Genomic DNA, 16,869 nt, shown 5'->3' on the forward strand with positions numbered 1-16,869 from the left:
AAACAATTGAGAACCCATAGCTTAAATAATGCTCGGATGATCTCGTTTGGAAACTGTCGCCTTCCTGTGACTTGTGGAGTGGCTCTGAAAAGAGCCTTTGGGCGTTTTAGAGCGCTCTTTAAGCCCGTTCGCCGCGGATACGGCGGGCCAGCTGGATATCCTTGGGCATGATAGTTACTCTTTTAGCGTGAATAGCGCACAGGTTCGTATCCTCAAACAGTCCGACCAAATACGCTTCACTTGCTTCCTGCAGAGCCATTACTGCAGAGCTCTGAAAGCGCAAATCAGTCTTGAAATCCTGGGCGATTTCGCGCACTAGGCGCTGAAAAGGCAGCTTGCGGATCAGCAGCTCTGTCGATTTCTGATAACGACGGATTTCTCGCAAGGCTACAGTACCGGGTCTGTAGCGATGCGGCTTCTTCACACCACCGGTGGCAGGAGCGCTCTTACGGGCTGCTTTGGTAGCGAGCTGTTTCCGTGGAGCTTTACCCCCAGTAGATTTGCGAGCGGTTTGCTTAGTTCTAGCCATTGTCCCTTCTCGAATAGTTCAAATATAAGCTTCCAACTCTCAACGTACGTTTATAAAGCAGCACGACTGCGCTGATTGGTCGAAGACTTGCGAACGTTCATTGGCGCAAACGCCTTTTGACCTCTTTTTTCATTGGATAGAAACCTGAGGCGCCTCAAATTTGAACACGTCCCTACTCAGTATCGTTAATTTAGCATATTTTGAATAATGTTTTGAGAAAATAAGCTACTAGAAAATATTCAGCTAAGATAGAAACTTGAGATATAGAGAAAAAATAGCTGGAAACCAGCGATGGTGCGCGATCGTTACAAATAATTCAGATCATTCACAAGGAAAGTCCACAGGCGAAAATAACATTTACATTACACTTATTACATTTAAAATATCCACACACACTGCTGAAACACTTTCGTAGACACAAACAGGCTATTCGAGCACAAATTGAGATGACAGAACTGCCAGAGAAAGTATCTCGAACATGGACATGGCACATATCAAGAAAAACGAACAACTACAGTGACGAAGTTGGAGCTACGCGTGTAATGATTGGACCATTTTGTGTCAAAGCGTTAGCCAATGAAATTTCGCCATGTAGCTATAAGAGTGGGTTTGGTGGGTGAATGTTTTTATTCTTACAGTTGTAACCTTAAAAACAACGATGAGTGGACGAGGAAAAACAGGCGGAAAAGCGAGAGCAAAGGCGAAGAGTCGCTCATCTAGGGCTGGACTACAGTTTCCTGTCGGTCGTGTCCATAGATTGCTGCGTAAAGGCAACTATGCTGAACGCGTTGGTGCTGGCGCTCCAGTTTACTTAGCTGCGGTGCTGGAGTACTTAACAGCCGAAATCCTGGAGCTGGCGGGTAATGCGGCTCGTGATAACAAGAAAACCCGCATTATTCCTCGCCATTTGCAGCTCGCTGTCCGTAATGATGAAGAGCTCAACAAACTACTGGGTGGTGTGACTATCGCTCAGGGTGGTGTGTTGCCCAACATCCAAGCGGTTCTTCTGCCTAAAAAGACCGAGAAGGCAAAGTAAAAACGCCTCTTGGCGATTAGAACAAAGGCTCTTTTAAGAGCCAACCACGCGTCTAAGGGGCTGAATTTTCTATAATTGAATATATCGCTTTATTTCTTCATCTGGGAAGAAACTAGCATTTCAAGTCTATCTCTCCTGAGTGGGCAACAAACTACTCTTAAGGTGAATGAATATCTCTCCTAAGCATAGGTCGGTAAGTATCTCGGTGGTAAAGTGTAGGTAGTCTAATGATTTGGTTTGAATGGCTTTACTTCTGATGGCTTGTTTTATTAAACGTAATGTTCTCAAATTACACCGACAGTAGATCGCCCGTGAGACTTCGGTTTATAATTCTTCTAGAAGCTTTTAAGGTAACTGCTGATGGGACAGCTGCTAGTGTAGTTCGTTACTCCCTTTATTAATCCCAAAGCTCGTAGGTTCGATCCCTATCAGGTTCTCCAGCTTTAGTACCCTTGAGTAAGGTACTTGCATTTACTCAGTTAGCAGATGCTCTTCTCTAAAGCGACTTAAAATGAACTCTAGTGTTCCTAATCCACACTCCTCTTATTCACCTTGGTGACTTGCACTGCAAGATACACTACCAACAATGGGTCACTCATCCATACATCAGTGAAACACTCACCCTATGGGAGAGGAGCCTGAACAGCATGTTTTTTCGCACCACTCAGGCACTCGCTCTGCCACCGTGCCACTTCATACTTACTCCAATTTGTTCTAGTAAAATTACCTAGCTCTATAAATGAGTAAATAATTACAAGCTTGTGATAATTGTAACCGTGACATTGCAAGTCTCATTGGAGAAAAGCATCACCTAAATGAATAAATGCAAATGATGTGCTGTAAGATACTACCGTTCCTCACACTGCCTTTTGTATGAAGACTCCATGGAAACATCTTTTAGTCTGGATATTAACATGTTCATACTGATTTTTCCTGGTTATTTCAGCCGGTGCGGTATTAATCCCGAAGTAAGGCTACACTCACAGGAAAAGACCATCTATTGATCCGGCGGAACCTCTTTTTCCAGGCAGGACACCGGCAACAGGCCCCTTCAGTTGGGCACACGTGTGTTCGGAGCCAGAGTTCGACCAAATATATATTGTACCAAAGTGTGGGAAATCTCCTCTCCCCCGGGGTTCGATTGTGTTAATTTATCTCTTTAAAATCACAATTCTGGTATGAACATTGCTTCCTTAGATTTTAGAAAACATCAGATAATTCTCAGATCTTTAAAAGGGGGGGGGGGAAACCTTCCTAGTACTTTCAGGTGAAATAGACTTCACATGGTACAGCAAGTTTCCAAAAGGATTACTAAAAGTGTATGTATATAATGTTTTGAGTTATTGCAATTTTACTGTAATGCAGTGACAGTTGTCAGGTGCTGGGAGGACAGAAACTGGTATTTGGAAATGGATTTCAAATCCAATGTGGTGGCATGCAGTCAAAAGAATGAAAATTGTCACTGTCCTAATACTTATGGACCCAAGTGTACAAGAGAGATGTGTGATGGAAGACAGTCTTCCTCTCTTCAGGAGACTGCAGACGGATGAACAATCCCTCCCTCCGGTGAGCCGGGATGCCTTGTGCACCTGCCCGGTCAATGAGAAAACGGCGATCGGTGTGTTTAGGACAGTTTAGCAGGGATTTTTCGAACACGGTGTAAATAAAACCAAAAAAAAAAAAAAGTGAAGCCCAGAGCTGGACCAGAGTGTTGCTCACCTGTGGTGGCTCCTCACCCCACCCATCATACAAAATTCACTACTGCCAAATAAAAGCATAATTGTAAGAAATCTGAAAGAGAATGTAAATTGTATGTGAGTTTGGCATAAAAACTATGCATCATTTTGGAGGCAGAGGTATTACATAGAGGTGTATAGGATGCTATAGTTGAATGCCTGTTAAGTATTTTCAGCCCCTCCCATTTTAGTATTTTTGCTCGAATCTGTTAGCACATCCAGAAAACTAATAAATTTTATTTCTTACCGTATCCTTTGTGTACTTACACAATTTTTACAGATTACAGCACCCTGCAAAATGCATCTTTTTTTTTTTTTACCTCAGGTTCAATGGTTACTGATTATAAACACCTTTTGATACTTGTGTGTTATACTTCTTCTTCTTAGAATGCCGGTTATGTTCGTTTTGTTTTGGATGCCTTTCGTGTATAATCAGAGTTAAATGTTCAACTGTTACCCGCGGGTTTCGATTCACTTGTTCATTCGATTTTGCCTCAGAAGTTCGTTTGGCGAGTGCGCGGTGAGGCTTTCACTTCGCCTTCACAGTTTTTGAGGGAAAATATAATTCCAGAAGAGGCGTCTCGCGCACCTGCGACAAATCTGCGCTCCCGTTTGCCATTCGCACTCCAGACATTAGGTGGCCGCACTGCTTTAAACCGCTTTCTCGCCTTCCCGCCACGTTCACGTGACGAGCAGCAGCTCGCGCTCCTCTCCTCTCCTCTCGAGCCCTGGCGAGCAGGAGTTCTGCGCGCGAGCGGAAGCAGGGGCGAACGCGCCACAAAGTTCACCGGCGCGCTTAAAGCGGAGCGCAGACGGTCGTGTCGCTGCCATAACTGTCAGCGAACTAAAACTAAAGTTGTACACAGCCCTCCCTTTCCGGTTTAATCGCAGGTAATCGTGTTTATGTGACGCGTCGCGACCGACCCCGCTTTCAGTTTTCTGCCCGAAGTGGATTATTCTGCAGGCACGAGCGCCACTTCCGGCTGCGCGTTGCGCGGCACCGTGTTTATCCGTCATCGCGGTTCGTTTCGTGTGCGGTGACGTTTCCATAGCCGCGTGCACGACATGGAGGTGAAGCTGCCCCCTCACGAAGGCCCCGTGCTGTCGGTCGTAGACATGCACGCGGGCGGAGAGCCGCTGCGAGTCGTGTGGAAGGGCTTCCCTCCGCTGCAGGGCGACACGCTCCTCGCCAAGCGCCGTCACGCGCAGGAGAGCGCGGACCACCTGCGCAAGGTGCTCATGTTTGAGCCGAGGGGCCATTACGACATGTACGGCGCCCTTCTCGTTGACAGCGAGTTGCGGGAGGCCGACGTGGGGGTCCTGTTCGTGCACAACGCCGGCTACAGCACTATGTGCGGTCACGCGGTCATCGCGCTGGGCCGCTTCGCCGTGGACTACGGGCTGGTGCGGGCGCCGGCGTCGCCGGAGACGCAGGTGAACATCCACTGTCCCTGTGGGCTCGTGAAGGCCTTCGTCGAGTATTCAGAAGGCAAAACGGGAGCCGTGCGCTTTCACAGCGTCCCGGCGTTCGCCTTCGCCACAGGTACGCCTCGCCTCTGTCCGGGGACCGGATGTCCGGCTTGGTTTCGACACGGCTCAGGGGGTCACGAGATGAGTCCTCGCACCATCGGGGTGGTACGCCACCTCTACCTGCACTCGCGCCACTGAGCTGTCAGCGGGGCTGTGGAGTCGGTACACAAAACCTTCCACTCCGACAACCCAATAATTGCTTCCGACTCCACATCGCTGGCCAAAGTTACATGTTATTTTGGGGGTCGATTGATCCGGCAAGTATAGGTCTGAACCTCTATTACAGCTCTAATTTTTAAGGGTTGACTTATGCGCTTGCATATATACAGCACATTTAGTCAGAGTGGGTACATTTTGATTTACATTTTTTCACTTAGCAGACACTTTTGTCCAAAGCAATTTACAATGGATACTATGTAGCATTACTAACCCACACACCTTATTCACTGTAGCAACTTACACTGCTAGATACACTACTTACAATGGGTCACTCATCCATACATCAGTGGAACATACACTCTCTCTCTCTGTCACTCACATACTATGGGGAACCTGAACAGCATGTCTTTGGACTGTGGGAGGAAACCCACACAGACACAGGGAGAACGTGCAAACTCCACACAGACTGGGTGGGGATCAAGCCCACATCCTCTCGCACCACCCAGGTGCTGTGAGACAGGAGCGCTACTTGCTGTGCCACCATGCCACTGATTGACTCCAGTAACCCAATAATTGCTTCTGACACCACAGCGCTGGCTGTCAGTACCAGTACTTACACTTTTTACTTATTGGTGCAACTGGCACCATAATGGTTAGAACTGCTGCCTTTGGACCTGAAGGTTGCAGGTTTGGATCTCACCTCTGCTTGTAGTACCCTTGAGCAAGGTACATACCCTAAATCGCTCCAGTAAATTTACCCAGCTGTATAAATGGGTAAATAACTGTAACTTGCTTTGGAGAAAAGCCTCAGATAAATGTAAGTTATGGGAGTCCCACATTATAAATGGGTAACTAATTGTAGGAAGATTCACATTCTAAGTTACTCTGGAGAAAATTATCAGATAAATGTATTTGCATCCACTGTCTGTTTTTGCAGTTTATTCTTGTGTCATTCCAGCATCTTCTATCAGTATTTCTATGCATGCTGCTGTAGCCTTGAGTAGTTTCCCAGGGGATTCCTAAAGTTTTAGTGTATCTATATATCTAATGTACGTACATACATATTTCATGCTCCACATTACCACGCTGTTTTCCCCCCAGATGTTGCCGTTTCTGTACCTGGGTATGGAGTGGTCACGGTGGATATTAGCTATGGTGGGGCATTTTACGCACTGGTTAGCGCTCAGACATTTGGTTTGGATGTCAGTAAGTCCCGGACCAGAGATATTGTGGAGGCAGCCACAGCAGTGACCAACGCTGTCAAATCTCAGGTAAATTATTCTTCAAGCGAGATGGCCTGCCAACAGGGGAATGAGTGTAGCCTTGGTCATATATTTCTTGCTGGTTCATTCATAGGTGAAACTTCATCATCCTGTCAGCTCAGATCTAGCCTTCCTCTATGGAACCATACTGACCGATGGAAAGGATGAGTTCACAGAGGAGCCAACAGCTAACGTGTGTGTGTTTGCAGATTCTCAGGTGAGAAATAACTCCGCACCAAAGTAACCAACAGATTCCCAGTTCTGCAGACAGGAATAATCAATCTGCGAATGTCCTCATAATTTCTTACTGCCTTGTGGTAAGCAACCCAACTCAACAAAGTCTTGTGTTTTGAGGACCTAGTTACTTGGAGCAGGTTTCATTTGAGTTCATAAATGATTTTGACAGTAAACTGTTAGGTGCTTTTTTAATTGCTGCTATGTTTTCACCTTTAAGTATGTAACACTAGTATAATGAGGTATGAGGGCAACATTATTTAAGCTTGATTCATTCTTTGTACTTTTTATTAACCTCACTGGGTAACAGAATACAACCTCAGATTATTTAAATTGAAGCAGTCAGATCTAATTAAGATTATATTTTTCCACACGTGGAGCAGAGTTATGGGAGAAGGTGCAAACAGATTTAATGAAATGTTGACAGGCTCTGTAACGGTGGCCTGTTGCTTTCCTGTTGGCTTTTATGTTAGGTTGACAGGAGCCCCACAGGTTCCGGTGTGACAGCTCGCATTGCCCTCCAGTACCATAAAGGGCTGATCCAAGTCAACCAGAAACGGGAGTTCCAGAGTGGAGTCACAGGTTCCATCTTCACTGGGAAGGCAGTGCAAGTAATGGCTGCATACCATTTGCCCATTACAAGTAATGATTCCTTTGCCGCCACCTTTTTTTGAGAGCCATTCTCTCTTTTTCAGGAAACCAAGTGTGGAAACTTCCCAGCTGTTGTGGTTGAGGTTGCTGGCCAAGCATATTATACAGGAATTGCAAGTTTTGTGCAGGAAACTGGAGACAGCCTAAGCAATGGCTTCCTTCTGAAGTGAGATAGCAGTGGTAGCTGTGGGTGATATGACAGTTTTGAATACTGTTAAAAAGTGACAGCAAAGAGATCTATTTACAATATTCTTCATAAGCATGAGAAAACTGCTTCGCCAGTATGAATATTTTTCAACTTTACGATGGTGCAATAGTGATTCGCATTTACTGGAAACCATACTTTGAATTTTTATTATTTTTTTTCCTGTATGTGGCCATTCTTCCCTTTAAGAAGCGTCACCTTTAAACACCGAGCTCGAGCTCGTTCTGCTGAAGGCAGAAAAAGAGTTCAACTTCGGCTAAATGTATTTGTAAATATTTCAAAATATTATAACAGTCGATACAAGCAATATGCGGTGCGGTACTCTCTTTTGATGCTGGGCAGCAGCCGTGATATGCATTTCCCAGTCTGCCATGCGGTCGCTGTACAGATACCCTCCCCCACCCCGTATCTGCGTTGTGTTTCGTGCATCCGTCATGTCTACAGAACTCCCATCTGTCTCTCCTGCTACTGGTGGAAAGAAGAGGAGGAGGGCAATTACACTTTAGGAGAAACTCAAGATAATTGCCCAGCATGAAGGCAACAAGCCCGTAATGGCCATCGCACGTCTGCTAGACTATGATGTTTAGTAGGTTAGGTGTATTAAATGCATTTTCGACGTACGGTGGGTTTATTGGAATGCAACCCCATCATAAGTCGGCGACCATCTGTATTTCTATCAGAAGCTGATTTAAGCCTGAGATTATGTCTGGGCCATGGATCATTTAAAGAAACTGCCAAAAGCCAAGTAGCCACTCACAGAAAAATGCACTCAATTTATTGAACTGCAAATTGAATAACTTCACATAGAATCATGTCGTAGAAACTAATATTTCCATTTTATTTTTTAACCTGGATAATATAAAACCTGCACTTCATGGACCTCTTGAAGTCCGCCCATGGACACCCAAGGGCTTCTTGTAGCTTAAGTTAAAAACATCTGATCTAAGAGCTCAAATAAATTTCTGGACTTGAGGTAAAGGTTATAAATGAGATACCTACAGTAGAACAAGAACTTAGTAAAGAACAGTTTTACTCTTCTACCACACATCATGAGATACCCATTTAATTTCATCAAAATAAGTCAGTGTCAGTTGGGCTTGCAAAGAATAAGCCTCATTTTTAATTTCTGAGAAAATAAATTAGACTTTGAAGGTGCAGTGGCCAGAATCACTTCAGCCCCACTAAATTTAGGGATGAGTAAAAATGTATAACTGGGCCATACTGATTTAGATAACCGTAATACTAACTTTTTACAGGAAATTTGTCAAAATTCATGTACCTTACACTGAAATAGGCCAAAATCAAATCATAATTATCACAAATTTTGTCTTGCAAACTCATTACTTTTTCCATCAGTACGTAAGATGTTCCATGGTGTTTGGTAGTACAGTGTGAAGAGAAGTTTGTTATTGGGTGGTCTATCAAATATGTATTATACAGAAAATCCAGGAGAAGCAGTGTCTGAATACTGGCAGTTCACGCAATTTTTTTTAAAACATTTAAACAACTGGTTCTTTTTGTCTTTGTCTAATCTTAATGTATGTTAACTTAGCATTACAGTCATTAAGCTTATCAGTTATGTTTGCAAAACTTCCCACGGAAGTGTGCTCTTCAGGCAGGAATCATTCAGGTTGGGATCATGAGCACAGAGGGACCTTCTTTGAAAGACTTTTCTTGTAGGCTGATCCTAAAGAAGCAATGACAGTACACCATAATGCACCCCATCACACCTTTTGAGTGGGCAACATCATTAAAAAATACATAACCATCCAGCAGCCAACAGAAGCACTGTAGGAATCAATTTTAACTTCTCATTATGTCCATCTTTTTTGAGGATTTTTTGTGCATATTGAAGCTTTACCTTGATATAAATGGCTGTAATGTTGTGCTTCTTCAGCGTGTATATGTGTGTTATATTTGTTTTCCTCTCAACTGCTTGTCCAATGCATGGTCGCAGTGGTCCAAAGCCAATTTCAGAAGCGTAGGGTATGAGGAAAGACACCCTTGGATGGTGTACCAGAATGTTTATGGTTCAGTTTGCTTTTAGATACACAAAATGGAAAGGCGTAGAGTAAAAGACAGCAGTCTCAGTAGAGTTGACCTCAGCAGACACATGTGATTTGGCCAGGCATGGACGGACATTGTTTTAGAAGTTCAGCTTGGTGACTGGTCTCTCCCTGCTGCCCATCTCCGTCATCTGGTTGTTGATGCGCTTACGATTACGCTTCATCTTTGACAGATCCTTGTCGAAAACTTCACCAGAGCGCAGTGCAGAGACTAGGTCATCGAATTCGCCATCCTCCTCACCATTCTCCCTTGCCTTGCGGGCCTTTCTTTCCTTTTCCCGTTGCTCCTTCAGCTAGGGAAAATAGTTTTTTTTTTTTTTTTAGCTGATGCCTTGTCCAAGATGGCTTACAATTACTTATCCATTTATTCAACAAGGTATTCGTACAGGAACATTTTTAAGGATCTTTTTCAAAGGTACTTCAGGCAATAGCCCTAACCAATCTGCTACTTGCTGCTCCAGTTTAGAGCATGAAATACCTGCAAATCATTCTCTGTCTGAAGGGAAATATGTAACACGTCTGAATCATGGTTAAATAAACATTACTACCACAAAGACTGAATGGATTTTGCACCAAGATGAAGCACATATACCCCTATATCCATGTTCATGAAATATCTCAGAACAGTGAATATTTACAGTGGTGTTAGAAGCTTCTTCACTATAAGTTTGTCTGTCATATGGAGACCATGTTTTCCATGGATGCTCTTCAAAGTGGTGCAGAGAATCCCATAGTTGGGATTTCATGGAGCTCAAGCTTTGGATGGATGGGATTTTTTGCTCACCTGGGCCTCCATTTGTGCTCGCCGCTGTTCCTCCTCTTTGCGCCGCCGCAAATTTTCGTTCTCCTGCTTGGCCTCTGCAAAGGATTGAAGGAACTGGTCGAAGATACCAAAGAATTCATCCGGCTGCATCTTTCCATCATCCTCACCAAAGTGCCTTAAGGCCCGAAGGTACTGCAAGACACAGTGGGGATCAGAAGAACGCAACAATGATTGTAAATATCATGGATTCTAACTCGAACACAGCGAGAAAACGTTGGCAGGTGTTGGATGTCATGGAGACCAACTGTGCATGTTAAATTGAAGCTTTCAAGGGCAAACTCTGCGGGACCTGATATTGCAGAACAGTGATTCCACTGGTGAGGGAATCGTATGCATTTCAAACAAAGGCACCACAGTAACTTACAATACATTGTCTGTGGAAAGTGGAATTAGGGAAATAAGATGTGGCTGAATGTGATGCCTTCAAGTCTCTTTGCAGCGGGGAACATATTAAAACAAGTGTGATCTTTTTTGTTGGCGTATTGTCATTTATTCTCACTTAGATCACAGCAGTTTAACATTGGGTCAGTTATATTCTCAATCCCAATATTTCTCAGAGTGATGGAATTTGTGACACTGCATTTTGTATTCTGCCATTTTTAAATTGTATTAATTGCAATGTAATTTAAAATATATATTTTTTAGCTTGACCTGAGACAGTGACTGAACCTAGCCCTTAATTAAAACAAGGTAAATTTGTATTATTAATCTTTTGAATCAGTCAACTGTTGGGATTGACTAGGAGGCTGTGGATCCCCCCCCCCAGTTTTGAAGTTTCCAGTTGAAGTTAATAAAAATAGTGAAATAAGTCTTATTGAGGTTTTTACAAATTTACTATAGGATCATCTCACATTTTTACAGAACCGTACCCATGAATAAATCAAGCGGCATCAGTATCGTTATGCTTTTACAGACCTGCTCCATTCCAGGTCTTACTGATGCTCTTACTCTACTATTTTAGAGTATTATTAAATTTTCTACAGTACCATGACGTCCAATTCATATTAGTCGGATTATCTTTCACGCGTAACTTTACCTTGCAGCCGTTATTTGTATTTTGGCTAAACGTTTTTGCAGCGCTGTGAGACAAACGGTAAATAAGTGAGTACTGTACGGAAGAGGTTCACACTCACCAAATCTTTGGCTTCTTGAAGCGAATCCTCTACGTCGGAGAAGCTGAAACTTGCCACAGTGACAAACTGACTGACCACAGACACAAACTTGTCCCCTGATTCTGGTGTCTGTTTCTTCTGGAACTCCAGCTCCTTCCAGAGACAGCGAAATAAAGAGTCACTGCTGCACCCGCTCGCTAACCACTTCTCTCTAATGCGAACGCTACCACCAATGGCAGCGGTGCCATGACGTTCACACTCGGGTGGCATGGTGGCACAGCAAGTAGTGCTGTTGTCTCACTGCACCTGGGTGGTGTAATAGGACATGGGTTCAATCACCACTCAGTCTGTGTGGAGTTTGCATGTTCTCCCTGTGTCTGTGGGTTTCCTCCAGGTGCTCTGGTTTCCTCCCAGACTCCAAAGAGATGCTGTTCAGGTTCACCCATAGTGTATAAGTGACAGAGAGAGTGTGTGTATTCCACTAGCGCATGGATGAGTGACACAGTATAAGTAGTATATCTAGCAGTGTAAGGCACCACGGTGAATAAGGTGTGTGGGCTGGTAGCATGACATAGAGTTTATTGGAAGTCGCTTTGGAGAAAACCATCTGCTAAATAAGTAAATATAATACTTTCTCAAAGGAACCGAATAAATGTAGATGTGATGTGAAGAAATTAGTGGTCATAATACAAAAATGTTTACATTTCATTATGTACGTGAGAAGGAAATCTGTAAGAGATACTCACACTCTCCACATTGCTCAGCCCACTTCGCAGATTGTTCATCTCTTTTTCCAGCTCAGTCATGCTGGAGACAAATAAGATAGTTTCTCTCAATGCAGTAGTGAACTAATTACATTCTTACATTTCTTAGCTTAGTCTATGTTAGAAAAGGTCATATCATGATTATACTTTATACCTTACGTTTACTCAGACAAGGTACAACTGTAACCCATAAGAGTCACAAATAGTCCATGGAGACCAAAGCCTGATTCAAAACACGTGTTTCAGTGCACAACATGGCGAATCTCTTTCAGTTACGAACAGAAGGGTTTTATAAAGCTGAAGCAAAGGCTACCGGAAATAAAAATGTTTCCCATTTTACACTTCGACCTTTACCTTTTATCCTGAATTTTGTGGTCCCTGTTAAAGCAAGCGGTACTGATCTCCAATTTTCTGAGTGCTACTGAGCTGTCAATATTACTTTCTACTTTTTGAAATTGCATTCAGTATCAAATTTCTCCATTTTCTATTATCTATTTATTCCAGTGTCTTCTGGTACCGTTTGCTGTTGTAGCCTTGAGCAATAGTAGCCGACTTGTCTATATAACTAGCCAGTTACTAGAAACATATATAATCATGAATGCATAAATATAAATAAACATAAAACATATTGAGCATTGGTTCATAAAAGGACAAAACTCTGTTTAACACTACATACACTTGTTATATGGTAATATTAAACATTATATTTGATTTATTTCAAATCAGGCTAAGGTATTTTTCCTGCAAAATAAATGATAATAAATTAATCAATTTTACATTTATTGATATACTATCTATTGTAATTGTGCTCCTTTTATAATAGAAATATTTATTTATTACTCTCATTTGTTTATATGACACCTTGTTTATATGACACCAAGGTGACTTGCAGTGTTAGACAAGCGACTTCACGACTATTTAGCCATTTATAATGAGAGGGTATTCATATTGTCGATGAAGTGCAAGTTCCTTGATCTAGAGTACTTTAACACAAGTGGGATTTACACTGGGAACCTTACGATTAAAAAAGCAATAGCTATAACTGCTACCTACAGGTGTCCTACGTAAAATGTTGCTTTGTTTAGTTTTTTCTCCAGCTACAAGATAGAAATACTTATCAATGTGAATTAAACTTTATCCCAATATATCGACATACTGCACCACACCTTACATCATATGCAAGATACCATTATTCTTAAGCTTTTTCCCAGTGGAAAATAATCCATTTGATTTAGCTGAACTCCCTAGACAGGTTCCTTTGTTATATTTCATGATGAACTGCGTATGGAGTTCCCCTACCTGACTTTAGCAGCCTCCGCCACATTATGAAGGTCGCCTTGGAAAAGCAGGACTTTGGGATACTTCTTCTCCAGGATGGTGATCAGATAGTGCAACAGAGTGATGTTCCTGAATATTCAAAGAAGTTAGTAAGGCCCGGAAAAGCAGTTCTTCACAGTGACAAGGTAATGTTTCGCTAGGAGAGCTTACTTGTCGATGCTGGATTTGGTGTCGGCAATCTTGTTGAGCGACGACACCTTGAAGCCATAAGCATTGCCCCTTTGACCCTTGTTCATGTAGTTACCAAAGGCCAGCACAACCTCCAAAAGCTGCTGTAGGTTGTGACTGTGCAGGACTTGCTTGGAGGCCTTAGTCAGAGCTGAGCAAGGAGGAATAGACCTTGTCTTATTTAGGGTATTTTATGCCATACTTTTATTTGCAGCAATAGCATGTTTTCAACTTGGCATAACATGACTGCAAACTAGTCTTCTGACAGTCAACAAATGATGAACGTATACACACACCACGTTGACACTGGCTCCTCATTTTATGAACGTTCGTGTTATGAGTTTTCTAAGATACAATTGTTTCCCAATTTATTTATTTCAATTATATCTACTTCACATATCTATTCCTGGATATTTTTGCCTGTTACAGACGTGTATTTCCATATTGTTAGATGGCAGCTCGCTTCCAGAATGTTCACAGCTTGTGTCTGGTGTATGATTGTGATTAATAACAAGATGACAATGTGCCTTTATGGGATCGGTCATTTCAGTTTGAATTTTAGAAAACAAAAGGAAAAAAAATATTTTATTTATTAAAGTTACATTTTATAGTACATAACTTGTAAATTCAGGGTTAAGTATTAAGATTATAGTGATGTATATACACATATATATATATATATATATATATATATATATGCATAAGTGGTCCCCGACTTACGATGGTTTGACTTACGATTTTTTTCAACTTTACGATGGTGAGCTGGCGATAGACATTCAGTAGAAACCATACTTCAAATTTTTAATTTCGATTTTTTTCCCGGGCAAGAGATAAGTGGAGCGATACTCTCTTGCGATGCTGGACAGCGGCAGCGATTTGCATCTCCCAGTCTGTCACGCAGAGGTATAGATTAGGTGTACTGAATGCATTTTCGACTGATGATATTTTTGACTTACGATGGGTTTTGCGGAATGTAACCTCGCCGTGAGTCGGGGACCACCTGTATATATACGCTCCTATATAGCGGAACGAAAGCCGATGGTAGCCAGAAGGAAAGTTACATTGCATGTGATGAATTAGCAATCAAGACTGTACTGAAGGTTACGGACATTATGAATATTTCATATATTTTAAATTAGCTGTAATTTTAATGAACTTCAAAGTTAAAACAATAAGTGCTGAACCTTTACTACAGTTTTTATTTATTATAGCTTTATCTGAGGTTTCTACACAATATAACTTACAAATTCAGAGATGTCTGTATTATTAACCCTTTTCTGACTGTTTCTTAAAGGTAAACTAACTTTGGATTTACAAACCACTGAAGTTAGAAGCAGACTTCTGCTCAGAATTGTGTTCATTTGCTGAGGAGCCAGTGTATTTAGACATGAAACATCTACAGCATTTGTATTAAAGCATAAATATAGTCCAATATAAGTCCAACAGGAATTTAATTAGTTTCCAAACCTTCAATTTTTGGCTTCATTTCAGCAATCCTCTCCATAAACTTCTTTTTGAAGTATAGTGCTTGCAGTCTTTGTTGATAGTGCTTAATTCTGTTTGGTGATAAGGAAACATGACTCAAAGACAAACCCAGAGTTCAAGATGACGTATCAAAATCCAAAAACAACGTAAAATTCATTTTGTTTCACCGCCCTCCTCCAGTTACACACGTTCACACCTTATGCTTTTATTAAAAATTGCTTACATTATCTGACTGATTTATACAGCTCAGTATTTTGACTGGAGAGAAATTCAGGGTAAGAGCCTCGCTCAAGGGTCCTACAGCAATAGCAGGGAATGGGTTTCGAATGAGAAACCTTCATGTTACAAGTCCTTAACTACTGTGCTACCTGCTACTCGTAGTTAAAGAACAAACAACCAACACTATATGAGTTTGTGATAGAGCTTAACAATGAGCCACAGACACCCCTCGACTTACACAAATAGACCGTTCTTCAACCCCTTAGGTAAGTCGAAAGTTAGGTATGTCAGATTCCCCCCCTCCCCCACCATTCAACATAATAACATTAATCATTTTTCCATCTCAGTTATTGCACCTTGACATTTCTTCGTTATTATTGTTGTTTTCCTGCAAGCTGTTCCTTTCACTTGCTTTCTTATACTGCAGCATGCTTCACTATCGTATTTATAGTCGATACGGCTAAACCTGGTTCCCGTGCTATAGACCATAATCTTTGTCCACCTTCATACTTCCTTATTATTTTCTATTTCATCTCCAAATCGATTGCTGGACGCTTGCGAGACGGTTCTCGTTTTCCTTCAAGTGCACGTTTACCACCAGGCATCGGGAATAGTGAAAAGGGTAGAAAATATGGGAAAAAAGCACTACACCGAGGAAATGAGATGGGTTCACGGCTCAAAACACAGCGGAACTGGGAAGATGAAACTTCCTGCCTTGTCTGGTTACACCAACTTGCGCTTAAGTATTTTGGATGTTTTGCGCAAGCACTATGCGTAAATAATTTAAAGAGTTAAGCAGTACATAAACACTATCGAGGAGTGTAATAATAAGAAGACCATTAAGACTGTTTATGATTGTAATATTTTTAAGGTGTTGATGTGTCTGGTTATTGGAGTGTTTTGTAATTTTTCGTTTTTTATTTTTCTTTTATTAATTTCCCCCTGACTAGGGTGACTGTTCTGAATTAATGATCTTGTATTGTGTGTCTGTGTGAATTGTTAAAAAAAAAAAAAAAAAAAAAAGTGTTATTGTGACCCGCAAATTCAGCAGTGAATTTAACAGTTTTCTCGTGTGAAACAAATTTTACTGGTCTAAAATGAAGTGAAAGTGAGCCGAGTTTGGAATGTGTGGATTGAACTGGAAGCAACTTATCTCTGCATAATTAAGGGAGAAAAAAACCACCTCTTCAAAAGAAAGAATTATCCTGAGATCGCCAGCTCTCCTGTGTGTGTTCTGCTTTCTTTCTAGGGCACAAAGATTTGCTGAATGGCAACGTTATGGAAAGGGAGAAAGAATTCTGCACTACACTGGGGATCTAGAGCCTTGCAGAAAACGTACATAAGTACAAGATACGAGAAGTTGTATTTCCAGTATCATCCAGCCTTTCCTGGCACATTTCTAATAGAACACTTTTTTTTAACGTGAAGAAAAAAAACTATTTACAGGAAACAGTTATATTTGTCCTATGACAGCATATAACTGGGGCAGCAAAATCCTCCAAGGTACCACTGATTTTTAAGGGCAACACGGAGGAAAAAAGGCTGAGATGTG

At 41.8% G+C, this 16,869-nt stretch overlaps 4 protein-coding genes across 4 annotated transcripts in view; 2 read left to right on the top strand and 2 right to left on the bottom strand.

Moving 5' to 3' along the window:
- Window positions 1–104: 104 nt before the first annotated feature.
- Window positions 105–529, bottom strand: LOC108930826 (histone H3). The gene has a single exon (XM_018746266.2). It carries the CDS (start codon window positions 527–529, stop codon window positions 119–121), a length of 411 nt encoding a protein of 136 aa, XP_018601782.1. The 3' UTR covers window positions 105–118.
- A 654-nt stretch (window positions 530–1,183) lies between these two features.
- On the top strand, window positions 1,184–2,598 carry LOC108930827 (histone H2A-like). The gene is made up of 2 exons (XM_018746267.1): window positions 1,184–1,754; window positions 2,512–2,598. The coding sequence occupies exon 1, from the start codon at window positions 1,188–1,190 to the stop codon at window positions 1,563–1,565; it is 378 nt and encodes a 125-aa protein (XP_018601783.1). The 5' UTR covers window positions 1,184–1,187; the 3' UTR covers window positions 1,566–1,754; window positions 2,512–2,598.
- A 1,407-nt stretch (window positions 2,599–4,005) lies between these two features.
- On the top strand, window positions 4,006–7,553 carry l3hypdh (trans-L-3-hydroxyproline dehydratase). The gene is made up of 5 exons (XM_029251737.1): window positions 4,006–4,844; window positions 6,092–6,261; window positions 6,347–6,469; window positions 6,960–7,097; window positions 7,182–7,553. The coding sequence occupies exons 1-5, from the start codon at window positions 4,367–4,369 to the stop codon at window positions 7,305–7,307; spliced, it is 1,035 nt and encodes a 344-aa protein (XP_029107570.1). The 5' UTR covers window positions 4,006–4,366; the 3' UTR covers window positions 7,308–7,553.
- A 1,600-nt stretch (window positions 7,554–9,153) lies between these two features.
- Window positions 9,154–16,869, bottom strand: part of LOC108930785 (disheveled-associated activator of morphogenesis 1-like) — a 33,778-nt gene continuing 26,062 nt past the window's right edge. Inside the window, exons 20-26 of the mRNA XM_029251738.1 lie at window positions 15,081–15,169; window positions 13,596–13,764; window positions 13,407–13,514; window positions 12,090–12,150; window positions 11,365–11,496; window positions 10,193–10,363; window positions 9,154–9,701 (exon numbers count right to left, since the gene is read on the bottom strand). Coding sequence (XP_029107571.1) covers window positions 9,489–9,701; window positions 10,193–10,363; window positions 11,365–11,496; window positions 12,090–12,150; window positions 13,407–13,514; window positions 13,596–13,764; window positions 15,081–15,169 — 943 coding nt within the window. The 3' untranslated portion in view covers window positions 9,154–9,488. The remainder of the gene's footprint in view (window positions 9,702–10,192; window positions 10,364–11,364; window positions 11,497–12,089; window positions 12,151–13,406; window positions 13,515–13,595; window positions 13,765–15,080; window positions 15,170–16,869) is intronic.

Source organism: Scleropages formosus, chromosome 5 (genome assembly GCF_900964775.1).
Source record: "Scleropages formosus chromosome 5, fSclFor1.1, whole genome shotgun sequence".
Lineage (NCBI taxonomy): Eukaryota > Metazoa > Chordata > Actinopteri > Osteoglossiformes > Osteoglossidae > Scleropages > Scleropages formosus.

Excerpts from the sequence above, each read along its gene's own strand:
- LOC108930826 (XM_018746266.2), bottom strand. The coding sequence starts at position 529 with ATGGCTAGAACTAAGCAAACCGCTCGCAAATCTACTGGGGGTAAAGCT.
- LOC108930827 (XM_018746267.1), top strand. The coding sequence starts at position 1,188 with ATGAGTGGACGAGGAAAAACAGGCGGAAAAGCGAGAGCAAAGGCGAAG.
- l3hypdh (XM_029251737.1), top strand. The coding sequence starts at position 4,367 with ATGGAGGTGAAGCTGCCCCCTCACGAAGGCCCCGTGCTGTCGGTCGTA. Across the intron at positions 6,262-6,346 it reads CCAACGCTGTCAAATCTCAG|GTGAAACTTCATCATCCTGT; the intron begins GTAAATTATTCT and ends GTTCATTCATAG. Across the intron at positions 6,470-6,959 it reads GTGTGTTTGCAGATTCTCAG|GTTGACAGGAGCCCCACAGG; the intron begins GTGAGAAATAAC and ends CTTTTATGTTAG.